Source organism: Phyllobates terribilis, unplaced genomic scaffold, assembly GCF_046119375.1.
Source record: "Phyllobates terribilis strain yellow unplaced genomic scaffold, ASM4611937v1 Scaffold_13__5_contigs__length_258822181, whole genome shotgun sequence".
Taxonomy (NCBI): Eukaryota; Metazoa; Chordata; class Amphibia; order Anura; family Dendrobatidae; genus Phyllobates; species Phyllobates terribilis.
Genome location: NW_027362773.1, coordinates 5881566 through 5908204, shown reverse-complemented (window position 1 = coordinate 5908204; position 26639 = coordinate 5881566). Strand labels below are relative to the sequence as shown.

At 46.0% G+C, this 26639-nt stretch overlaps 1 protein-coding gene across 1 annotated transcript in view; it reads left to right on the top strand.

Moving 5' to 3' along the window:
• Positions 1-434: 434 nt before the first annotated feature.
• SYT9 (synaptotagmin 9) overlaps positions 435-26639 on the top strand; it is a 743011-nt gene continuing 716806 nt past the window's right edge. Inside the window, exons 1-2 of the mRNA XM_073659413.1 lie at positions 435-444; positions 944-1286. Of these exons, the coding sequence (XP_073515514.1) occupies positions 435-444; positions 944-1286 (353 nt within the window). The remainder of the gene's footprint in view (positions 445-943; positions 1287-26639) is intronic.

Below are 26639 nucleotides of genomic sequence, written 5' to 3'. Positions count from 1 at the left end.
AGGTCTGGGAGGAGATCTCACAGGAGACCATCCGCAACCTCATCAGGTGCATGCCCAGGCATTGTAGGGAGGTCATACAGGCACGTGGAGGCCACACACAATACTGAGCCTCATTTTGACTTGTTTTAAGGACATTACATCAAAGTTGGATCAGCCTGTAGTGTGTTTTTCCACTTGAATTTTGTAGGTGACTCCAAATCCAGGCCTCCATTTGTTAATAAATTTGATTTCCATTGATGATTTTTGTGTGATTTTGTTGTCAGCACATTCAACTTTGTACAGAACAAAGTATTTAATGAGAATATTTCATTGATTCAGATCTAGGATGTGTTATTTCAGTGTTCCCTTTATTTTTTTGAGCAGTGTAGTTTCATAGTTATAAGGTTAAAGGTAGACTTACTCGTAAGTCCATCGAGTTCAACCTATAGTCTAACATGATGGAAGGCAAAAACTCTAAGGGGCAAACACTAGTATCTCCATATTAGGGGAAATATTCCTTCCGGACCCCACATACTGCAATCAGACTAGTTCCCTGGTTCAACATCCCATCACAGAATCTAGTGCCCATAACCTGTAATATTACATTTATCAAGAAAGACATGCAGGCCCTCCTTGAATTTTAGTAGTGAATCAACCATTACAATATCATGTTGCAAAGAGTTCCATAGTCTCACTGCGGATACCCCCTTATCCCTATCAAGTCTTCAGATGTTAAATACATATAATGTACATCTATCATAGTGTGGGGATCAGAGCTTCTAAAAAGGGTGAAGTATTTGGATTATTATAATGAGAATAATGGGTTTTCTTTTTAAAATTGGAAAACAACTTATAAAGCTCACATTACCTACAATATTCCAGGTTTTATAAAGCTAAGACTGAAGTGTAAAATTGAAGATTAATAAGCAGTAATCTAATATACCTTCTGTTCTTTTTATTATAGATGTTTCAGTGAGCTTGCTGTCTCTTTTGGTAACAGCCTGTGGACTTGCACTCTTTGGTGTATCACTTTTTGTTTCATGGAAACTTTGCTGGATTCCTTGGCGAGAACGTGGTTTCAAAGGTAGTAAAGAACATGAATATTTGAACTATGCAGACAGTGACACAAATGAGCGTGACTACAGTGATAACTACCTGGTGCAGCCCCCTCTATTTCCAGAATCATCTATGAAGATAAGCCATACATCCCCTGATATTCCATTGGAAGCCAAGTCTGCTAACAAGGAAAACTGTGTTTACAATGTTCGGATGCATCGGCAAATCACAGAACCAACATCATCTGCTCGGTCAGTATCCATATATTTTTCTAACTTTTACTTCATCAGAATCAAGCCTAACCTTAAAGAAATTAAACTACTGACATTCTTATTTTTATCGATTATAAGTACTGTATCTACTGTATACACTGTACAATATATATTTATGTATTACATGTGTATATAAAAAATTCCAGAGGTCCTAGAACTTTGACTATTTGAGAAAGCATATTGCTCACCTGGACAGACTCTCCTGCACTTATTAAAGGGAACATGAAAGGTGATACATGTGTCATGCAAGGTGTGGGAAAGACTAAGTGCAACACGAAGGGACAAGGCAAAGAGAGCCCAGACTCTAGGGAAAGGGGGAGTGGAGACCTGCTCTCAGCCTGTCTCCCCTATCGTCCCTATATTGGTTCCTCACCAATCGCCGCACAGGAAACTAAACCCTGTATTTTCTCAGTGCTTGGCCCTGGATTTGGAAGGGGGGGATGAGCACTAGTCAGTCCCCACTAACAACTAAAGACAACAAAGGAGACAAACGCAGGGAAAAGTAACTTAGCTTGAGCCGACTTCAGAGAGATTACTCCTAATGTCCTCCAAGCATCAAAGAGGAAGTAAGCAGACTGCAACAACTCCAAGCTTTCACCAGAGAACAAGTGAATATCATCGGCACCTCTCTGTAACAAACAGGAAGTATTTAAACAGCCTGGCGTGCATGTCAAGTAGAGCAGGAGAGAGGTACCTGCTGGGTCCTAGAATGAGACAGAATTAAGAAGGTGTCTGCAATGCCATAGAGATCTTCTGCAACCAACTGCTGGGCAACTGTCAGTCACCTCTGACACACCCGTGACAGTACCCCACCTCTACGAGTGGCCTCCGAACATTCAGGACCAGGTTTCTCAGGATAAGAGGTGTGGAATGAGCAAACCAACCAGAGAGCATTCAACTCTGATGCTGAAACCCACATCCTTTCCTCTAGACCATAACCCTTCCAGTGCATCAAGTATTGTAGAGAACGATGTTGGAGATGAGAATCAAAAATCCTCAAAATCTGAAACTCCAGACTCCCATCAACTATTAATGGCTGCGGCGGTAGGTGTGAGGGAGGGCTCAAGAGGTTCCACATATTTCTTGAGTAAGGACCTATGGAAGACATTGTGGACCTTATGGGCCTGGGGAAGCTCAAGATGAAACGCTGCTGGGTTAATGACGGTGGTTATTTTATAGGGACCAATAAACTTAGCTCCTAGCTTCCAAGAAGGGACTTTAAATTTGATATTCCCAGTAGACAACCACACAAAGTCATTCAAATTCAGGCCCGGACCTGGCAAGCATTTTCTGTCAGCCATACGTTTATACCTGTCTCACATGATCTTTAAATTACTCAGAACTAGAGATGAGCGTTGTTCTACTCGAACTGTTCGCCAATCTCAAATTCGAGCTGTTTTGGGCGGTGTTCGAGCCGGTCGGCGAACACGAACAATTTGAGAAAAATTCGGCTGTTCGAGGTTATGTTCGATAACTGTTCGTGCACCAAAATCATAACTGGATTTTTTCTCAGTAATGATGAAAATTAATGTTAATACGCAGTTTGAGTGTACAGCGGGGCGGGGGGAGGGGCAGGGGATGGATCTCTGCAGGAACAATGAAGATCTCCATTTTTTTTCTCTTTCCCGCATTTGCAGTGGGGAGGTGCAATCTGTCAGCCTATCAGCAGCGCACACACGGAGCGACGTGCTTTTTTTCACACAAGCAAGGGCATGTGTGATTGGCAGTGTATGTCACATGTCCTTGCCCTATAAGACCAAGCCATTTTCCCCGTCGCCACCATTTTCTCACTGCTGCAGCTGCGTGTTAGACGGCACCGCTGTTGCTGTGTGCGCTATACCTTGTTAATTTCAAGCCAATTTTCGCACAAATATACAGATAGCTTGGGAGTAGGGAATAGTTGTGATTGCAGTCCTTTTAAGGACTAGGTTACAGCATTTCCTACGACTTTTATCAAGCAGGTCTGTGCTCTTAAATAGATAGATTGTGGGAGTAAAGACTAATTGTAATTGGAGTCCTTTTCAGGACTAGGTTACATCAGTTCCTATCAGTTTTTGCCAGGCAGGTCTGTGCCAGTGCTGTGCAAGTTTTTTTCACAGCATTTGGCTGAATCTAGCAAAGCTAATCCTTTTTGGCCTATTGCAGAGTGTGTTAGTCAGTGGAGTAGCCTATCTGTGTTGCAAGATATACCACCTGTGTATAGAATACCAATTTTTTTACTGCACCTAGTGAAGTAAAATCTTTTGGGCATAGCATCATTCTATTAGTCCATCTATACTGACCTCCATCAGGTTGCAAACTGAATATAATTTTTTTCTGCATCTAGCTCTGAAAAAATATTTGGGCTTCTAGCAGTGTGTGGGACTTGGTCTATTAGTCCATCTATACTGACCTCCATCAGGTTGCAAATTAAATATAATTTTTTTCTTCATTTAGCTCTGAAAAAATATTTGGGCTTCTAGCAGTGTGTGGGACTTGTTCTATTAGTCCTTCTATACTGACCTCCAGCAGGTTGCAAATTGAATATAATTTTTTTCTGCATCTAGCTCTGAAAAAATATTTGGGCTTCTAGCGGTGTGTGGGACTTGGTCTATTAGTCCATCTATACTGACCTCCATCAGGTTGCAAATTAAAAATAATTTTTTTCTGCATCTAGCTCTGAAAAAATATTTGGGCTTCTAGCAGTGTGTGGGACTTGGTCTATTAGTCCATCTATACTGACCTCCATCAGGTTGCAAATTGAATAAAAAAATTTTCTGCATCTAGCTCTGAAAAAATATTTGGGCTTCTAGCGGTGTGTGGGACTTGGTCTATTAGTCCATCTATACTGACCTCCATCAGGTTGCAAATTAAAAATAATTTTTTTCTGCATCTAGCTCTGAAAAAATATTTGGGCTTCTAGCAGTGTGTGGGACTTGGTCTATTAGTCCATCTATACTGACCTCCATCAGGTTGCAAATTGAATAAAAAAAATTTCTGCATCTAGCTCTGAAAAAATATTTGGGCTTCTAGCGGTGTGTGGGACTTGGTCTATTAGTCCATCTATACTGACCTCCATCAGGTTGCAAATTAAAAATAATTTTTTTCTGCATCTAGCTCTGAAAAAATATTTGGGCTTCTAGCAGTGTGTGGGACTTGGTCTATTAGTCCATCTATACTGACCGCCATCAGGTTGCAAATTGAATAAAAAAATTTTCTGCATCTAGCTCTGAAAAAATATTTGGGCTTCTAGCAGTGTGTGGGACTTGGTCTATTAGTCCATCTATACTGACCTCCATCAGGTTGCAAATTAAAAAATAATTTTTTTCTTCATTTAGCTCTGAAAAAATATTTGGGCTTCTAGCAGTGTGTGGGACTTGTTCTATTAGTCCTTCTATACTGACCTCCAGCAGGTTGCAAATTGAATATAATTTTTTTCTGCATCTACCTCTGAAAAAATATTTGGGCTTCTAGCGGTGTGTGGGACTTGGTCTATTAGTCCATCTATACTGACCTCCATCAGGTTGCAAATTAAAAATAATTTTTTTCTGCATCTAGCTCTGAAAAAATATTTGGGCTTCTAGCAGTGTGTGGGACTTGGTCTATTAGTCCATCTATACTGACCTCCATCAGGTTGCAAATTGAATAAAAAAATCTTCTGCATCTAGCTCTGAAAAAATATTTGGGCTTCTAGCGGTGTGTGGGACTTGGTCTATTAGTCCATCTATACTGACCTCCATCAGGTTGCAAATTAAAAATAATTTTTTTCTGCATCTAGCTCTGAAAAAATATTTGGGCTTCTAGCAGTGTGTGTGACTTGGTCTATTAGTCCATCTATACTGACCTCCATCAGGTTGCAAATTGAATAAAAAAATTTTCTGCATCTAGCTCTGAAAAAATATTTGGGCTTCTAGCGGTGTGTGGGACTTGGTCTATTAGTCCATCTATACTGACCTCCATCAGGTTGCAAATTAAAAATAATTTTTTTCTGCATCTAACCCAGCCAATAGTTTTGGCCTAATACCACAGTTTGGCCACTCAGCTCTGCTCGGTTACCATCCATTGTTTTTTTGTGCAAACAACTCCAGAGTTGTGAATTAGTTAACCACCAAAATGAGTGGAAAAAGGCCTGCTGCTGGTGGAAAGGGGAATAGGCGTGTTGGGAAGGGGAAAAAAGGTTGTGTCCGTGGGGTAGGTGCAGAAGAAAGACCATCTTCCAGCCAAACTAAAATGTCTACTTCTTTTAGCGGACAATGTGATAAGATCCCTTTCTTACGGCCACGCCAATCGCTACAAATTCCAGATGAGGCACAAAAACAGCAGGTGCTTCAACGGATATCAAGTGCTCCTTTAAGTGGGCTCTCCTCCACATCAACTTCAACATCACAAATACTCCAGTCCTCAAAGGTGTCACCCAAATCGCACTTGCTTCCTCACAGCTCCCAAATCTCCAGCTGCCCGTCTGAGTATGAGGTAGAACAGATGGTTGAGTCTGCAGAGCTGTTTACTCATACTATAGCCTGGAAATCAGAGGTCGACTCCAGCGCTTCTGTGAATCCAGACGAGGAAATGATCTGCACTGATGCCCAGAATCTTTATGAGTCGGATCCAGGACCAGACGCAGAAGGTTCTGACCATAATGTAGAGCCTCATTCCCAAACTGTAACTCCTGTTGGTGGAGACAATGAGGAAGACGATGATAAGACTCAAATACCTGATTGGAGCGACAACTTTAGTTTTTTGTCAGGGCAGGAACAGGTTGGCTCTGAGGACGACGGGTGTGATAACGCACAGGGTGATGATGATGAGGTCGGAGATCCCACTTACTGTCAACCCACAGTCAGCCAAGAGATGAGGTCAGCAGAGGAGGTGGAGGAAGATGCTAGTGACGACGAGGTCAGGTTGCGCCTTCCTGGACAGAGACGTAGTACTGGAAGCACGTCAACAACTGCATCCTCAAACACAACTCTGCCTCTCACCACAAGTCGTGGTGGCTCTTCAGGTCGCATGGGTGCTAAGCCTTGCATAGCCTGGGCATTTTTTCAGATCGATAAAGATGACCCAACTCGTTTTATCTGTAACATTTGCCAGCAAAAGCTAAGTAGAGGCCAAAAAATACATAGTTTGAGTACTTCATGCATGAACCGGCACATGGACATGAAGCATAAGTTGCAGTGGGAAGCTCAGTGTGCTACAATGCGGCCTTGCCGGCCGGGCCAACCACCGTCTGCCATATCTTGTGCATCCGCGGCCTCTTCATCCTCTGTGACTGGGGGGACAGCAGTCACACCTGTTTTGGGGCGCAGACCTGCCACCTCTTTACCCGCAACAGCCAGCGTGATTGGCAGGTCATCATTTTCTTTGGAGGTGGTAACACCAGCTGGTCTTGAGCGCTGTCCGACATCGATAGCACCACCTTTGGTTCAAGGCAACCTAACATGTCCGCCTGCATCTTCCTCACAGACCGGCAGTTTGCCGGGGACACCCTTATCAACCCCGTCTAAGCACAATAGCCAGCCCTCGGTCCCTCAGATGTGGACAAGTAAAAGACCATTTCCTCCTAGCCATGAGAAAGCTAAGAGGTTGAATTTCACCATCTGCAAGCTCTTGGCTACAGAAATGCTGCCTTTCCGCCTGGTGGACACAGAGGATTTTCGAGACCTTATGTCCGTCGCAGTGCCCCAGTACCAGATGCCCAGTCGGCACTACTTCTCAAAGAAAGGTGTGCCTGCGCTCCACCAGCATGTCGCACACAACATCACCGCTTCTTTGAGAAACTCTGTGTGTGACAGGGTGCATTTCACCACAGACACTTGGACGAGTAGGCATGGACAGGGGCGTTACATGTTGCTGACTGGGCACTGGGTAACTATGGTGACAGCAGGACAAGGGGCTGCTGTCCAAGTCTTGCCGTCCCCACGAGTTGTGCGTCAATCCTCTTTATGTCAAAGTTCCTCCACTGCTTCTGCCTCCTCAACCTCCTCTCTGTCTTCCACCTGCACCCAAAGCCTGTCTGGTCATGCCACAAGCTTTCTAACTGCGCAGAAGGGATCCTGCACACCTCCTTACTATGCTGGCAGTAGGGCTCAACGTCATCAGGCGGTTTTTACATTGAAATGTCTGGGAAATGTGAGTCACACAGCTGAGGAGTTGTGGTCAGCTCTGGAGAACCAATTTCATGAATGGTTGTCTCCACTGGACCTGAAACCAGGGAAGGCCGTGTGCGACAATGCTGCAAACCTGGGTGCGGCCCTTCGCCGGGGCAATGTCACACACGTGCCTTGTATGGCTCACGTGTTGAACCTGGTTGTCCAGCAATTTTTAGCCCACTATCCCAGACTAGATGGCCTTCTGCAGAGGGCACGGTCGCTGTGTGCTCACTTCCGCCGTTCGCATCCCGCAGCTCAGCGACTTACATCTCTACAGAAGTCGTTGGGCCTGCCACTTCACCGGCTAAAATGCGATGTGCCTACCCGGTGGAATTCAACTCTGCACATGTTGCAGCGACTGTGGCAGCACCGACAAGCCCTGGTGCATTACGTTCTGACGTATAGCCTGGGCCAACGAGATTCAGAGGTGGGGCAAATCACGCTGGAGGAGTGGTCTCAGATCAGGGACCTATGCACCCTTCTGCACAGTTTTGAAATGGCGACGAAGATGTTTAGTGCTGACGATGCCATTATCAGCATGACTATTCCGGTGATTTACATGCTGGAGCACATGTTAAACAGAATTCGGAGTCAGGTGGTGGCACAAGAGGAGGTGGAGGAAGTAGAGGAGGAGGAGTTGTATGCGGAAGGGCTAACATCTGCAAGGTCCAGACGGTCGTCAGCACCAAGGCGGCAGGCATGTGAGGGTGGGGGAGATGATTTTACCAGGGCGCATGGTAGCAGCCAAACTAGTGAGGAAGGTGCAGGAGCCCAGGAAGAAGTGGAGGACGAACTGATGGAAGACTCATCAGATGAGGGAGACCTTGATCACATTTCTGTTGTGCGAGGTTGGGGGGAGAGGACAGAGGAAGGAAGCATGATTGTTACCTCGCCACCAACACAACAGGGACTTGGTGCTCCTGGATGCGCAACACACATGAGTGCCTTCTTGCTGCACTACCTGCAACATGACCCTCGAATTGTGAGAATTAGAAATAATCCTGACTACTGGGTTGCCACACTGTTAGATCCCCGGTACAAAAGTAAATTTGCAGAAATTATTCCTGCCATAGAAAGGGATGCACGCATGCAGGAGTATCAGCAGAGACTGTTGCAGAATCTTACATGTGCTTTTCCACAAAATACCAGTGGTGCACGTAGTGAATCTCACAGTTCCAACTTGCCAACCGTGGGACCGTCAAGTGTTCAGCACTCAAACCGTAACAGAACCACAGTATCTGCTGGTAACATCAATTTTGCGGAATCATTTCACCACTTTTTTAGCCCATCCTTTGCAAGGCCACAGGAGACAAGAAGTCTGACACATAGTCAACGCCTAGAGACGATGGTACAGGAGTATCTCCAAGTAAACATTGAAGCCACGACTGTGTCACTGGACCCTTGCTCTTTTTGGGCTTCCAATCTGGATAAATGGCCGGAGCTAGCCACTTACGCCTTGGAGATCTTGTCATGCCCCGCAGCCAGTGTTCTGTCTGAACGTGTGTTCAGCGCTGCTGGTGGTGTGCTGACAGATAAGCGCACGCGGCTCTCCACTGATAATGTAGACAGACTCACGTTCATAAAGATGAACAAATCATGGATCCGAAACGACTTTTCTACCCCTGTGTCATCCTGGGGAGAGTAAAAGCTTGATGATTGGTTAAAATCACCCTACCAACCGTTTTAAGCTTTCAAATTACTAATCATGTTTATCTGTATCTTGACTGGAAAATAATTTGGGCTTTGTAGCAGTGTGCAGCACTGATCCTATTAGGCCATCTATAATAAGCTTCACCAGATTTAAAATTAAAAATAATTTTTAGCTGCATCTAGCCCGGAAAATAATTTTGGGGCTCCGAGATGCGCAAGACACATAAGTGCCTTCTTGCTGCACTACCTGCAGCATGACCCTCATATTGTCAGAATTCGAAGTAATCATGACTACTGGGTTGCCACACTCTTAGATCCCCCAAACTTTTCGATCAACCTTTTCATTTTAATAAAGACCAAAAAAATGGTCATTTTTGAAATTATAAGCATTAGCAGGTTGTTAGAAACTGAAATCAAACAGTTTTCAACTCAAAACTTTATTCTAGGTGATGTTACATTTTCACATAGGACCCCTTGTTCGAAAGGAGCTTCTGAACTCTCTCGTCCATTGAATTTGTCAGGTTTTGGATGGTTTCTGCTTCAATTGTTTTGCATGAGGACAGAATACCCTCCCAGAGCTGTTGCTTAGATGTGAACTGCCTCCTGCCATCATAGACACTCCTTTTAATGATGCTCCAAAGGTTCTGAATGGGGTAGAGGCCAGGGGAGCATGGAGGTCACACCATAAGTTTGTCCCCTTTTATGCCCATATCAGCCAGAGATGCAGATGTTTTATGTGCAGCATGAGATGGTGCATTATCATGCAGAAAAATGATCTTGCTGTGAAATACACGGTTCTTCTTCTTGAACCATGGCAGGAAGTGCTGTTTGAGAAAATCCACATACATTATGGAATTCATCTTTAGCGCCTTCAGGGATCCTAAAGGGGCCGACAATCTCTCTCCCCATGATTCCAGCCCAAAACATTACTCCACCTCCTCCTTGTTGGCGCTGTAGCCGTGTTTGCGTGGGGTGTCCATCAACCAGCCATCCTCCACTCCATTCATCTGGACCATCGAGCGCTGCACGGCACTCATCCGTGAACAAAACAGTTTTGAAATCAGTCTTCTTGTAATGTTTGGCCCACTGGAGCCGTTTCTGCTTGTGTGAAGTGGATAGAGGAGGTCGACAGGATGGCGTATGCACAGCTGCAAACCTCTGAAGGACCCTGCATCTTGTTGTTCGGGGGACGTTGGAGGCACAAGCAGCTTCAAAAACTTGTCTGCTGCTATGACAAGGCTTTTTTGCCGCTGCTCTTTCAACCTGACGTAATTGCCTGTAGGAAAGAGTCCTCAATTTGCCCTTATCAGCACGCACACGTGTGTACTGTGAATCAGCTACATACTTCTTGATTGCCAAGACACTTCATCCTGATCATCGCACAATGTTGATTGTAGTCATGCCTTGACCTAAACACTCCACAATTTGTTGCTTCTCAGCAGCCGACAGATCCTTTTTCTTTCCCATTTTGGCAGAAAATGTAGGCTGCTTAATAATGTGAGAGAGCCTTCTTAAGTAGTCTTGCCTTTCATTGGACACACCTGCCAAACTAATTAGCACAGGTGTCTGCAATTGCTTACAGTGATATAAATAGCCCTGACACACATCACCATCAATGAGTTTAACTGACAAACAAACAAATTCTTCCCTTATCACTCCTAAACACTTTTTGCATAATAATTTGGAACGCGGTGTACATGTGCTTTTCCACAAAACACCAGTGGTTCACGTAGTGAATCTTACAGTTCTAACTTGCCAACCGTGGTCTGTATGGAATTGTTCAATAAAGGGCCCAAAATTAAGATAACATAGATGGGAGAGGTCTCTATGAATAGGAATTCCTAAGTATTTGATACCCTGTGAGGGCCAGGCAAAGGGAAAGTTGGACTGGATGGAATCCTATATGGATTTAGGGAGGGAGACATCGAGGGCCTCAGACTTCGCTGCATTGATTTTAAAATTTTACCATGTAACAAAGTGATCTATTTCAGCCATAACAGCAGGGATGGATATATGTGATTGAGTGATATATACTAGGACATCATCAGCAAATAGAGCATCAGCAAATAGCACTTGTACTCGGTGCCTCCCACCTCAATCCACCTAATATTGGGGTTATGGCGAATTGATGAGAGCAGGTGCTCCGTCACTAGGATGTATAAGAGAGGGGACAGAGGACATCCCTGCCTTGTCCCATTGGTGATTGTGAAAGGTGATGAAAATGTTCTGACGCACCCCCTGGGCCTTGGGACACCCGGAGCCGGACCCTTTTTGGTGGATGCTGGTGGTTGTAGTCTTCGTGGCGGCGATCCGGTTCCGTGGCTCAGGGCGGTCAAACCAGTGGCGGAACTATTTATGTGGTTTTGATGTTAAAATGTCCGACTACGCCACCCGTGGATTGCGGTCAGAGTGAACCGCCGCTACAGGGCAGACCGCTAAGGCTGGTGTTGTGGGTGCAGCAGAGCGTAGCATAACTCCCCACGGGAGGAGTATAGCCTCAGGGCAGTGTATGCGGAGGATGGGGGTGATGGTGCAGGGCAGCAGCAGTAACGACACGGAGTCAGTGATGCAGTTCAGGGCCTTTACTCACAGTTCTTATTATCCAGACCACGTCTGCAGGTAACGGCTGCCCACTTCGTACTGTGCTCACCAGGTCAGGGGCTCAGACAACTCCCAGATAACTTTGGAGCGCTTCACAGGACCCCCTTTGTGTGTCCTTTGTCTGGCCTTTCTTACCAACACTTCTGTCCGGCTGCCTCGGTCCTCCTCTTGGTAAACTTGGCGCCAGTTTCCCTGACCCTATGTGGTGCCTTCCTAGTGGGTGGAGCAAGGGGCTGCGCCACATAAAATGTCAGAGCCTCCGGTTTCTAGCTGAGGGTCGTTTCCTGCCTCCACTAGTTCGGGGACCGGTCTCCCCCTTTGGCCTGACCCCTCCACGCAGGTGGATTCGGGCGTGCGGTGGCGACTCGCCTGTCCGCACCCCTGGGATCCCTTCATTCCTCGTTCCTGGAGCCTTCTCCGCTCCTCTTCCTTCCTTCTCCCTCTTGCAGGCCTGGGCCTCTGTTACTAGGCCCGCCTCCGGAGCAGAGCTCATGCAGAGCCCCTGCTCCCTGCCACTTCTGCTCAGACTTCTCTGCACTGAACTAAGATGGTGCCCACCTTTTATACTCCCTTCTCAATGCACCCAGGAACTGCTTCCTCCCTGCTCCTGCACTACAGGGTTCCCCTTCCTCAGTGTTCCCTCCCCCCACTCCAGCCAGGGACAGGGACTGTCGTGCCCATCTCAGGGGCATATTGGTCGCCCTGCCCCACGGCAATGTGGTGTAATGCATGCAGGTGTCGGGTCCTGATCCACACTCCATCCTTATCTGAGAGTGAGATATCACACCTCTGGGTGAGGTGAAATACGTCTGTAGCAACCGAGCCCTCGGTGCTACAGTTCCATTTATCTTCAGCCTAGGTGACGTATTGTGATACAGGGCCGTGATTTTGGCTATAAGAGGGTCCCCTAGACCCCTACCCCAAGCTTTTTAAGAGAATCATATATGGCGTGCCAGGAGACTCTATGGAATGCTTTCTCAGCATCCAACGAGAGTATCTACTTACAAATTTTTAACTGCATCTAGCCCAGGAAATACTTTGTGCCTAGTAGCAGTGTCTGCTAGTCAGCGGATTATCCCGGCTGTTAAGCAAGCTACACCACCTGTAGTTTGGACACTTAATTTTTTCAAAGGAAATCCTTCGGGACCACGGGATACTCAGTGAAGAGCATCAGGAGGCACCCCAAGGCATAGGGGCTGGGACTGGCACTAGGATGCCTTGCGGTGGACAGCCGAGCTCGATCCTTATAAAAGCTTTTTAACTGCAGCAGCTTTAGTGGACGCTACTGGAGCTGGAATTACGCGGTTGCTGGCATGAGACTTGCCCTCCAATAGATCCTTGTAAATGGATTTAAAGTGTATTCATTCAAATTAGAGGGACAATTTAAATTAAAAAGCTTAGAGCTGCCTCCACCACAGGGGGGCTCTCTCGACCCACCAGCGGACAGGCACCAGTATTGGGAGAGGGGGGCTGGCCGTCAGGGTTCACCGCGGCTCTGGCACAAACCCGGCGACACGGAGGTGGCACGGGCAGGAGCGGACTGGCCGTGTCGGCTTCTCACTTTTTGGATTTTAGAAGGGCATGACATGCCTATATCTGTGTCTCCCCCTCCTTTTACTCCTCCACCTCTTTTCTTTTCGCATGACTATATGTACTTGTCACTTTTCCATGTGTTAGTTGTGTCTTCTGAGCAGTTTGTCAGCTTTTGGACACCTTTGAAGGTGTTTTCTATGTGTTTCTATGTGTTTTTGTTTGCCTGCCATTGGTTTTAACGGTGTTCGAAGGTGTTCGACGAACAGTTCGACGAACAGTTCGGCGAACACACGGGTGTTCGACGAACCGAACCGAACTCGAACACTACGGGGGTGGCTCAACACTACTCAGAACCCCCCGACACACTGAGGAGAGCAATGAAGCAAGACGTTCCTCCCCAGGAACTCCCGAATCTCCTCCCCCACTAGAGGAACCAAGCTGAGGATGGTAACCCTTTGCACCAAAGAACGGTGACCTGCCAGTGGATTCTTGACAATGATTATTAATGGCAAATTCTGCCAGCAGTAAGTAAGATGACCAATCCTCCTGATTTTCTGGGACAAAACACCTGAGGTCGGCTCCAAATTGTGATTGACACAATTGGCCTGTCCATTTAACTGAAGCAGAGGAAAAGGACAGCTGAACCCCCAATTGAGAGCAGAATGCTTTCCAGAACTTGGAAACAAACTGGCTCCCCCGATCTGACAGCACATTGAAGGGAACCCCATGAAGCTTCACAATTTCATTTATAAAGATCTGAGCAAGTGTCTTGTTATTTGGAAGAGCAGGTAATGCGATGAAGTGAACCATTTTACTGAACCTATTTACTACCACCAAAACCACTGTTTTGCCTGCAGAAACCGGTAGGTCAGTAATGAAATCCATGGACAAGTGTGTCCATGGCCTGCCAGGGATAGGTAGCAGAAGAAGAGTACCAGACAGACGGGTATGCAATACTTTAGAACACGCACAAATACTACAAGCAGCTACTTGTTCAATTACATCCCGATGCTACCTCGGCCACCAAAAACAATGAGAGAGGAGGTCCGCGGTTGCCTTACCACCTGGATGACCAGCAAGCACAGAGTTGTGATGTTCCTTAATTAGTTTGTGGTGCATGTTAGATGGTACAAACAGCATTCCTGAAGGGCAGAACGCAGGGGCGTCTCCCTGGGCCTCCAATACCTCACCCTCCAGTTCAAGATACAGTGCCGAAATGACTACCCCTTCTGTAATATTGAGGCAGGGTTCTCATGGTCACCACCACCAGGGAAAATCTGGGACAAAGCATCAACCTTACCATTTTTGACCCCTGGACGAAAAGTGACAACAAAATTGAATCTAGTAAAAAACAGGGACCATCTGGTTTGCCTAGGGTTGAGACGTTTATCTGATTGGAGATATGACAGGTTCTTATGGTAAGTGATAACAGTAATAGGATGGACAACCCCCTCTAACTAATGTCGCCATTCTTCGAATGCCAATTTGATCGACAAAAGTTCCCTATTACCCACGTCATAATTTCTCTCAGCCGAAGATCATTTTTTATAAAAGAAAGCGCATGGACGTCATTTACCAGGGGACGGACAATGAGACAACACAGCCCTAACCCCCACCTCTGATGCATAAACTTCCAAAATAAAGGGTTGGGAAACATCGAGTTGACTGAGTATAGGTGGCGTGGCTAAATAATTCTTTAAGGAAGAAAAAGCCTGGAGGTAGGCTTCCGACCATTTGGAAAAATCAGACCCCTTTGTAGTCATGTCAGTAAGGGGTTTCACGATTACTGAGTATTTTTGGATGAATTTCCGATAAAAATTAGTAAAGCCCAGAAAACGTTGTAGAGACTTCAGGTTCTCAGGATGGTCCCAATCAAGGACTGCGTGGCTCTTCTCTGGATCCATCCGAAAACCCGAAGAAGACAACAAATACCCCAAAAACTTCACCTCCTGAACAGCAAAAACAGATTTTTCTAGTTTGTTGTTCCTTAATATCTGGAGCACCTGTTTAACATGCCCCCAGTGTGTCTCAAAATCAGGTGAGTAAAAAAAAATATCATCCAGATAGACAAACCTCCCCACCAAATGATGGAAAATATAATATATAAAATGCTGGAACACCGCAGGTGTATGCCGAAAGGCATAACCAGCCTCTCAAAATGCCTTTCAGGGGTATTGAATGCTGTTTTCCATTCATCCCTTTCTCTGATTCTAACCAGATTGTAGGCTCCCCTTAAATCCAACTTGGAGAATACCTTAGTTACCACAACCTGTCTAAACAAATCTGGAATCAGAGGAAGAGGGTATGAATCTCAGATGGCCGTCATCTTTTTTCTTCACAAAGAAGAATCCAGCTGCCACAGGTGAAGATAAGGGCCTGATGTGTCGCTTATCCAGATTTTCCGCCATGAAATCCTTCATAGCTTGTCTCTCAGGGCTAGAAAGATTATACAGTCTGGACTTTGGTAGTTTAGCTCCGGGGGTCAGGTTACTATTACAGTGTTATGCACGATGAAGAGGCAAATCCTGACATCCCCTCTCAGAAAAAACTTTCTCAAAACCAGACAGGAAAGTAGGTAATATTTCCATAAAGACTGTAGCAATGAAAATGTGTAAACAGTTCTCATGGCAGTAATCTCCCCATTCAATGATCTCAATGGTTTGCCAATCCACCCACGAATTTTGTTTCACCAACCATGGAAGACCCAAAACAATTGGGGTGGGAAGACAGTCCAGGACATAGCAAGGGATTATCTCATAATGAACTGACCCCACACTCAGTTTTACATTATGTAAAATCTGGGTTAGTGCTTTCTGTGCAAGTGGCGCTGAGTCGATGGCGAAGATGGGAATAGGCTTAGCTAACCTACAGCAAACAAGACCATGTGTTCTCACAATCTCAGAATCAACCATGCTGACTCCAGAAACACTGTCAACAAACACTGAAATGTTCTCGTTTTTGCTGTTTAGCACCACCTCTGCTGTTAGGACAAACCAAGAACTGCAGGTTGGCCATAAATGCACCCCTTGCTTATCCAACTCTAGAATACGAAGGGTTAATTGAGTCTCATTTTGCCTAGGAATTGAAGGACAGGCCCCAATAAAATGTCTCTTTTTCCCACAAAAAAACATATGCCTTTTTTCTTTCAAATCTCCGGGGAGATGTATGATGCAGAGGCACCCCCTAACTGCATGGGTTCCTCCACCTCCCCAAGTACAGGTTCACTGCCAGACCACTCCCCCAGCAGAGGTACAAAACTCTGACAGGAAGGTCCTGGAGAAGGTTGGCTCACCCGCCTATCCCGAAGTCATATATCAATATGTATAGCCAACAACATAGTAGCCTCCAAGGACCCAGGGGTTTCATATATTGCCAAAGCATCTTTCAACCTCTTAGAAAGGCCCTCACAAAATTGGTTTCTGATTGATGAGTCATTCCATCTAGAATCCGTTGCCCATCTATGGAATTCAGAACTCTACGTCTCCACTGACCAATTCCCCTGCTGAAAGCGACGTAGCCTAGACTCAGCCAAGGAAACTCAGTTAGGGTCATTATAGATGAGGGCCAGGGCCCAAAAAATCCCTCCACAGACTGGAGACAAACTGATTCCTGCGGCAAAGAGAAAGCCCAGGATTGCGGATCTCCCTGCAACAGTGAGTCCCACATGTTGCTCCTCACTTCCAGAGGAGTAAGGACGAAGTTTAAAGTACAGTTTGCAGGCCTCCTTGAACACAAAAAAACTTGTCCCTACCTCCTGAAAACCTGCCCCGGAGGGCAACCTTGGGTTCTGGCTGGGCAGATCTACAGTTAGGTCCATATATATTTGGACAGAGACAACATTTTTCTAATTTTGGTTCTAGACATTACCACAATGAATTTTAAACAAAACAATTCAGATAAAGTTGAATTTCAGACTTTCAGCTTTCATTTGAGGGTATCCACATTAAAAATGGATGAAGGGTTTAGGAGTTTCAGCTCCTTAACATGTGCCACCCTGTTTTTAAAGGGACCAAAAGTAATTGGACAGATTAAATAATTGTAAATAAAATGTTCATTTCTAGTACTTGGTTGAAAACTCTTTGACTGCATCTGAATTGTTTTGTTTAAAATTCATTGTGGTAATGTCTAGAACCAAAATTAGAAAAATGTTGTCTCTGTCCAAATATATATGGACCTAACTGTACCTGCAGAGACCCCCACATTAGCAACATGTAGCAGATGATGCTGTTGCTGAACCTCACAGCGGAGGTCATTTACCTCCACAGACAAACCGCACAGCTGCTCTGCGAGCGTTGCAACTGAACCCATACCAAAGGAGAAGGGGGAAAAAAAACACGGCCGAGAAAAAAAAACACACAAATAAACCCGTGTCAGTTTTTTTCTCTAAATGTGCACAGTCAGTGATAATGTCACGCAAGATGTGGGAAAGACTCAGTGCAACATGAAGGGAAGAGGGGTAGAGAGCCCAGACTCTAGGGAAAGGGGGAGTGGAGACCTCCTAGGCTCATCTGATATCATCCTGTTTCCCCTATCAACCCTATATTGGTTCTGCATCAATCGCCGCACAGGAACATAAACCCTGTATTTCCCTAGCGATTGGCCCTGGATAGGGAAGGGGGGTGAGCACTAGTCAGTCCACTAACAACTAAAAACACCAAGGACCTGCCTGTATGACTAGTGCATAGTTCGGCTTGGTCCCTGGCAGCTATTAAAAGTATGCTTTTCTCCGAAACATCACAGATTTTCAGAGTTAAATATACATGGCTGTGATCGTACAGCCAAAGGCTGATACATGCTGCCCACGGTTGTCAGGTTTCCTATAATTGTAAGGCCATAGTTATTAATGATTAGTGATAAGTGAGCATGCTCGCCACTATTCAATACTTGCCCGAGCATCTCAGTGCTTGATATGCTCAGTGCTCGGCAAGTATTTTTGAAATGCTCTGGCGGGAGCTCGAGTCCCCACCCCGCCTGTTTGGCACTGTTTAGACCGCAAGACCGCAATCTTACCCATCAGTCCAGCCTGCAAACCTTGATCCAGTTCATGCTGTGTGCATGTCTCTTGACTAACTGCTTAGGTCGGCGGCCCGGTTACTTCCTGATTCTTGTAGCTGCTGTGGGCGCACCTCTAATGCGTCTCCAACCTATTGCTGTGAGTCACTGGATATTTAAACCCCCTCCACCCAGAAGGAGGTGCCCCAGCAACACTAACCTTCAGTGTGCTCCTTGCCTCTGAGTTGCCAGGTATGTCCTGTTTGTTATCTATTTCTGCCCCTGGGGGCTGCATACACAGGACTGTTATCTCTGACTTCTAGTCTGTTTCCGCTACCTTGGGGCATTATACCCAGGCTCATTCCTGTATCTCATTGCAGTATCAGTTCCTGTCTGAACTGTCTCCTAGCCTGTTACCTGTTTTGTCTCTATGTCCGTACCCTCCCTTTTCCTGCAGTGTCTGAACCAGCAAATAACTCCTACTCGTTGTCTCTGTACTTCTGTTTGTGAGTTTTGTGTCCACTCGCTACTTCATTGTAAGTACCTTGTGTCTATCTGGTTCTGCTTGTCCCTTTTCACTTCCTCTGTATCTACCTCCTGAGTTCCAGCCATCTTCCTGTATCTTCCAGTCTGTTCCATGTGAACAAAGCCCTGTCCACTCTGCCTGCACCATCAGCCCTGTTCTGCTCTGCTTGCTCACCGCTCCGGTGGTTCCCCTCTGCTCTGCCTAGCTCACCGCTCCAGTGGTTCCTCTCTGCTCTGCCTTGTTCTCCGCACCTGCGGTTTAGTTCTGCTCTGCTTGCTCACCGGTCCGGCAGTTACCCTCTGCTCTGCCTAGCTCACCCCTCCAGTGGTTCCTCTCTGCTTTGCCTTGTTCACCGCACCTGCTCTATAGTTCTGCTCTGCCTTGCTCACCGCTCCGACGGCTCCTTTCTGCTCTGCGTTGTTCACCGCACTTGCAGTTTAGGTCTGCTCTGCTTGCTCACCGCTCCGGCGGTTCCCCTCTGCTCTGCCTAGCCCACCGCTCCGGTGGTTCCTCTCTGCTCTGCCTGTCTACTGCATCTGCGGCTCTGTTCCTGTCTCCCAGTCTGTACTGGCCTCTATCTAGCCTGCGCTCCAACCTGCTAGTACCTACCTGTCTGTACTCCAGCCGTGCTTGTCAGTACTCACCTGTCTGCATACCAGCAGTGTCTGCCAATACCCACCTGTCTGTATGCCTGCCTAACCTGCCCATTTCTGCATTCCCCCGTGTGGGTTAACAGCTGTGACTGGGGTCTGACCTGGAGTAGCATCTGGTCCCTCTGCTCCATTCCTCCTTGGTTCACGGAGTCGTTAGCCACCGTACGACCTTGGTCAGATCGGGTGGATACTTAGTTACGTCCCTCCAGGCACTCCTCGGTTCATGATACAGTGGGATCACTAATCACGCTCACGCCAGTCAGTCCAGGCGCGAGCGTAACAGTTTGCTCAGGCCATGGTTCCCATTGAGCCCCACGGCCCTTTGCTCCCAGAGACATTTTGAATCCTTGTCTGGCAAATATGTGCACCAAGAAAAAAATATATATATTTTTTTCAAACTGTGGTCCAGGCGATTTACGCACCAACCCAAATGGATCTATCAGCACTCGTTCCTGCGGATCCGCCACGGTATTATGCGGATCAAAAACGAAGCCTTGCGTTTGTGGAACAATGCATGCTGCATTTCAAGTTCTATGCTCTCTATTTTACTACCGATCAGGTTAAAGTGGCATTTATGATGTCCTACCTAGCGGGTGATGCCTTGAAATGGATCACCCCCCTATGGGAAGCATGGTATCCTATCGTCTTTGACCTGCAGGCCTTCCTGGTGGCCTTTCTAATGGTCTTCGATGACCTTAATCTTGAAGCCTCTGCTAAAGCTTCCCTTCCCAATATCCCGGAGCAGCCCCGATGGGTAATGTGTGTAATTAGCCTACCAGTTCTCCAGCCTGAAGAGACTGCTGTCCACCCTGAATCAACACAAGATGACTATGCTCCACAGAATACTTCTCTTCCCAACCTCAAGAAGCAGTCCAGACGTGCAAGGCATAGAGGTAAACCATATCACGCCAGGTTCTGTCCTCCCAAAGACCTCCTGTTCACCAGCCTGTAAAGGCAGCTATGTGCACTGAATCCATGAAGGATTACTATGTTCTTCAGGCAAAGCAGAGGCCAGTACTCAGTCACAAAATCGGATTGCGGTCCCGCTGCAGTTGTTTGGGACCCCTTGATGGTCTTTGTCCTGTGAAGGTTGGAGAATCCCAAGACATTAGGCCTGTAGGAGAGGCTGCCCTTGGCGTTAGTGTTTCCTCTCCACAGATGACCATGACTGTCTCCGTGGCAAGTGAAGGCCTCGGATAATCAGGAAGTTTCGGGCTTACAGCCTTGAAGAGTCAGTGTCTGATTCTCGTTCGACATCTCCAGAAGCCGGTTTGGGCATTGTCAGCAGAAGGACGAGCCCTACTCAGAAACAGTCAAAATATGTCTGTACAAATTAAGCTCCAGATTGGAGCATTACACATGAAGAAGTTCACATTCCAGGTGCTGACTGGCTTATCCACAGGTCATCCAGAGCCGAGAGATCTAGTGCCCGCTCAGGTCTGGAGATCCTGCATGGTGTATCCTAGGGGACTGCTAAGGTACAAGGGGTGTCCAGTCCCCATATCTTCAGGACAGTCAGCAGTTTCTTCTTCTTCACCAGATCTTCTAGTCGCTGACTCGCTGTGCGCTGAAGTCTCCGAAGGAAGAGAAGCGGAGGCGATGTCCCCACACAGTCTCGACGATTGTACCAATAATCTGGTTTCAGATACCGCCCCGCCTCACAGACATGTCATCTCTGAAACCAGATTGAAGATGGTCCCAAAGCAAGGACCCTCCATCTCTAATAAATCTGGTCTCAAGTCCATAAAGGCGGTGGCTACCTCCAAGTCTCTGCACCCCTCCAACCAGGCGGAGGAACCCCAGTTGCCTCCTGAATCCTACGGGGTGCTATCTGATAACAAATGGAGAGAGACTTTTCTGCACCCTGTACCTGGTACTTCGCCCACTTCATCCAGTAAGCCTGGCAAAGTGTACCTTGAAGCAGTGATTACCCCCGAGTCTCTGCACTCCTCCAACCAGGCGGAGGACCTCCAGATGTCTCCTGAATTCCCAGGGGTGCTACCTAATAAACAGAGAGAGACTTTTCTACACCCAGTACCTGGTATGCCGCCCACTTCTTCCAGTAAGCTTGGTAAAGTGTACGTCAAGGCATTGGTTACTCCCGAGTTTCTGCACCCCTCCAACCAGGCGAAGGACCTCCAGTTGTCTCCTGAATCCACCAGGGTGCTACCTGATAACAAATGGAGAGAGACTTTCCTGTGTGCTGTTCCTGGTACTTCACCCACTTCATCGGTTGCTGAGGATGGCCTGAAAGGAGGAGGGATCCTAGTCACCAAGATGATGAGACCAGTTTTGTTTCCTCTAATGGAAAGAAGAGGTAATCCTCTTGAAGAGAAGGATTGGCCTCCAAATTCTCTTCAGAAGACCCTTGCAGGCCTGAAGAAGAGGGGGCTTAAAGGGGGGGGGTACTGTAACATTCCTGGTTGCGTGCTTGCATGGTGCACCACCTCCCATTATGCAAGACTGCAATCTTACCCATCAGTCCAGCCTGCAAACCTTGCTCCAGTTCATGCTGTGTGCATGTCTCTTGACTGACGGCTTAGGGCGGCGGCCCGGTTACTTCCTGATTCTTATAGCTGCTGTGGGCACACCTCTAATGCATCTCCAGCCTATTGCTGTGAGTCACCGGATATTTAAACCCCCTCCACCCAGAAGGAGGTGCCTGAGCAACACTAACCTTCAGTGTGCTCCTTGCCTCTGAGTTGCCAGGTCTGTCCTGTTTTTTGTCTGTTTCTGCCCCTGGGGCTGCATAGCCAGGCCTGTTATCTCTGACTTCTAGTCTGTTTCTGCCACCTTGGGGTCCATATACCCAGGCTCGTTCCTGTATCTCGTTGCAGTATCAGTTCCTGTCTGAACTGTCTCCTAGCCTGTTACCTGTTTTGTCTCTATGTCCGTACCCTCCCTTTTCCTGCAGTGTCTGAACCAGCACTTAACTCCTACTCGTTGTCTCTGTACTTACATAGTAACATAGTAACATAGTTTTTAAGGTTGAAGGAAGACTAAGTCCATCTAGTTCAACCCATAGCCTAACTTGTTGATCCAGAGGAAGGCAAAAAAACCCATGTGGCAAACACTAAGCTCCACATTGGGGAAAAAAATTCCTTCCCGACTCCATACGACAATCAGACTAGTTCCCTGGATCAACGCCCTATCAAGGAATCTAGTATTTATAACCTGTAATATTATACTTTTCAAGAAAGGCATCCACGCCCTTCTTAAATTTTAACAGTGAATCACTCATTACAACATCATGCGGCAGAGAGTTCCATAGTCTCACTGTTCTTACAGTAAAGAATCCCCGTCTGTGATTATGTTTAAACCTTCTTTCCTCCAGACGTAGAAGATGCCCCCTTGTCCCCGTCTCAGGCCTCAGAGTAAAAAGATCAGTAGAAAGGTCTTTGTACTGTCCCCTCATATACTTGTACATAGTAATAAGATCACCCCTAGTAAACTCCACAGTAAATAACCCCAAGTGTAATAACCTGTCTTGGTATTGCAGACCCCCCAGTCCTCTAATAACCTTGGTCGCTCTTCTCTGCACCCGCTCTAGTTAAGCTATGTCTTCCTTATACACCGGAGACCAGAACTGTACACAGTATTCTAAGTGTGGTCGCACTAATGACTTGTATAGAGGTAAAATTATGTTCTCCTCATGAGCATCTATGCCTCTTTTAATGCATCCAATTACTTTATTTGCCTTTGCAGCAGCAGCCTGACACTGGCCACTAAACATGAGCTTGTCGTCCACCAATACACCCAGGTCTTTTTCAGTTACAGTTTTGCCCAGTGTTTTACAATTAAGCATATAATTATACATTTTATTTCCTCTGCCCAAGTGCATTACCTTACATTTATCCCCATTAAAGCTCATTTGCCATTTATCAGCCCAAGCTTCTAGTTTACATAGATCCTCCTGTAATATAAAATTGTTCTCCTCTGTATTGATTACCCTGCAGAGTTTAGTGTCATCTGCAAATATTGAAATATTACTCTGTATGCCCCCTACAAGGTCATTAATAAATATGTTAAAAAGAAGGGGGCCCAATACTGACCCCTGTGGTACCCCACTGTTAACTGAGACCCAGTCTGAGTGTTTTCCATTAATAACCACCCTTTGTTTCCTATCAATGAGCCAATTCTTAACCCACATTCATAAATTTTCCCCTATCCCCATTGTTCTCATTTTATGTATCAACCTTTTGTGTGGAACCGTATCAAAAGCTTTTGAAAATTCCATATATACAACATCCACTGCATTTCCTTGGTCCAGTCCAGAACTTGCCTCCTCATAAAAACTGATCAGATTAGTTTGACAGGAACGGTCCCTCATAAACCCATGTTGATATTGGGTCATGAGGTTATTCTCCTTCAGATACTCTAGTATAGCATCTCTTAGGACACCCTCCAGGATTTTACCCACAGTAGAGGTTAAGCTTACTGGCCTATAATTTCCAAGTTCAGTTTTTGTCCCCTTTTTGAATATTGGCACCACATTTGCTATACGCCTGTCCTGTGGTACAGACCCTGTTATTATGGAATCTTTAAAGATTAAAAATAATGGTCTATCTATGACGTTACTTAATTCCTGCAGTACTCGCGGGTGTATCCCATCCGGGCCCGGGGATTTGTCAACTTTAGTGATTTTTAGACGCCGCCGTACTTCCTGCTGGGTTAAGCAAGTGACATTTACTGGAGAATTTTTGTTATCACTAATCATGTTTTCTGTCATGCGATTTTCTTGTGTAAATACGGTTGAAAAAAATCATTTAGCATATTGGCCTTTTCCTCATCCTCATTCACCATTTCACCCAGACTATTTTTAAGGGGGCCAACACTATCATTTTTTAGTTTTTAACTATTTATGTAGTTAAAGAATATTTTGGGGTTATTTTTACTTTCTCTGGCATTGATTCTCTCTGCCTCAATCTTTGCTGCCTTGATTTGGTTTTTACATTATTTATTTAATTTTCTATATTTATTTAATGCATCATCACTACCTACTTGCTTTAGTTCTCTAAATGCTTTCTTTTTGTCACTTATTGCGCCCCTTACAGCTCTATTTAGCCATAGTGGTTTCTTCCTATTTCTAGCATGTTTATTCCCATAGGGTATATATTGTACACAGTTCCTATTCAGGATGTTAATAAATGTCCCCCATTTGCTTTGTGTAGTTTTATGTCTCAGGATATCGTCCCAGTTTATTGCACTAAGATCATCTCTTAACCGTTGGAAATTTGCCTTCCTGAAGTTTAGTGTCCTTGTAACCCCTCTACTACACATCTTATTAAAGGTTACATGAAAACGTATTATTTTGTGATCACTATTACCCAAGTGACCCCCAACTCGTATATTTGATATGTGGTCTGGCCTATTGGTTAATATTAGGTCTAGCAGTGCCACCCTTCTTGTTGGGTCCTGAACCAGTTGTGAAAGGTAATTCTCTCTCATAGTAGTCAAAAACCTATGTCCTTTGCTTGAACTACATGTTTCTGTCCCCCAATGTATTTCAGGGTAGCTGAAGTCTCCCATAATAATGACTTCTCCTTGTGTCGCTGCTTCATCTATTTGCTTTACGAGGATATTCTCCGCTTCTTCCATTATTTTTGGAGACTTATAACAAACTCCTATCAGTAATTTATTATTTTTTCCCCCTCCCCTTATCTCCACCCACAGGGACTCTACATTTTCATTAGATTCACATATATCCTCCCGCAAGACAGGTTTTAAGGATGATTTTACATATAAACACACACCCCTTTCCTCGCTTGTTTGTATGGTCATTTCTGAACAGACTATAGCCCTGTAAATTAACTGCCAAGTCATGTCTCTCGTCCAGCCACGTCTCAGATATCCCTACCATGTCATAATTATTTTCCAACAAAATTAATTCTAATTCCTCCATTTTGTTGGTGAGGCTTCTGGCATTAGTGTACATGCATTTTATGTATCTCTCTGTACCTCTATTCCTTCTTACTTTATTGACTGTTCTAACCCCACCCCCAATTTCATTATTTGTGCCCAGGTCACTATCTGCACTATCTTTCCCACCTATAAAATGAATACCCTCCCCCCCAATCCCTAGTTTAAACACTCCTCCAACCTTCTAGCCATTTTCTCCCCCAGCACAGCTGCACCCTCCCCATTAAGGTGCAGCCGGTCACTAGCGTAGAGTCTGTAGCCAACTGAGAATTCGGCCCAGTTCTCCAGGAACCCAAATCCCTCCTTCCTACACCAGTTCTTGAGCCATTTATTTATCTCCCTAATCTCCCATTGCTTCTCTGGCGTGGCATGTGGTACCGGTAGTATTTCAGAGAAAACCATCTTGGAGGTCCTTGCTTTCAGCTTGCAGCCTAATTCCCTGAAATCATCTGTAAGGACCTTCCACCTACCTCTAACTTTGTCATTTGTGCCAATGTGCACCATGACCGCTGGGTCCTCACCAGCCCCTCCCAGTAATCTGTCAACCCGATCAGCGATGTGCCGGACTCGAGCGCCAGGAAGGCAGCACACTGTTCGACGATCCCTGTCTTTGTGACAGATTGCCCTATCTGACTCCTCTAACAATTGAGTCCCCCGCTACCAGCACCTGCCTGGCCTGTCCTACTCTCCTATTTCCCTCTTTACTGGAGCTGACATTCCTCCGGCTTTCAGGGGACATGCCTTGCTGCAGTAGTGCTACCCCTGTACCATCACTCCCCTCATCTGCCAACTTTGCAAACTTATTGGGGTGTGCCAGATCAGGACTAGCCTCCCTGGCACTCTTCCCTCTACCACCCCTTCTAACTGTCACCCAACTAGCGACCTCACTGTCCTGCAGCTCCCGACTACCACCCTCCCCCACATCTACCCCAGTGAGCTGCTTCTCAGTGAGCAGCAGACTCCTTTCCATGTTGTCAATGGATATTAGTGTTGCCAGCTGCTCATTTAGATCCAGTATCTGGGCTTCCAAACGCACAACGTGCACACATCTCGCGCAGCAGTAAGCAACCTCGACCGGCTGTTCAAGGAATACATACATGTGGCAAGATGTACACTGGATAGCATTGTCAATAATGGAGCTCATTTCCTAATGGGGATTGCAATATACAGAATGTTAAGTAAAAAGTAAAGTAAAGAAATTAATAAAATACAGACAGCAATTCAGTCCAAAGTCCTCCCTTCCAAACTCCCTGAATACAAAGTCACTGAAAAACAAGTCACACACTTACTTTCGTTCGCACTTACACTCCGGACACACGCAGCTCGTTCA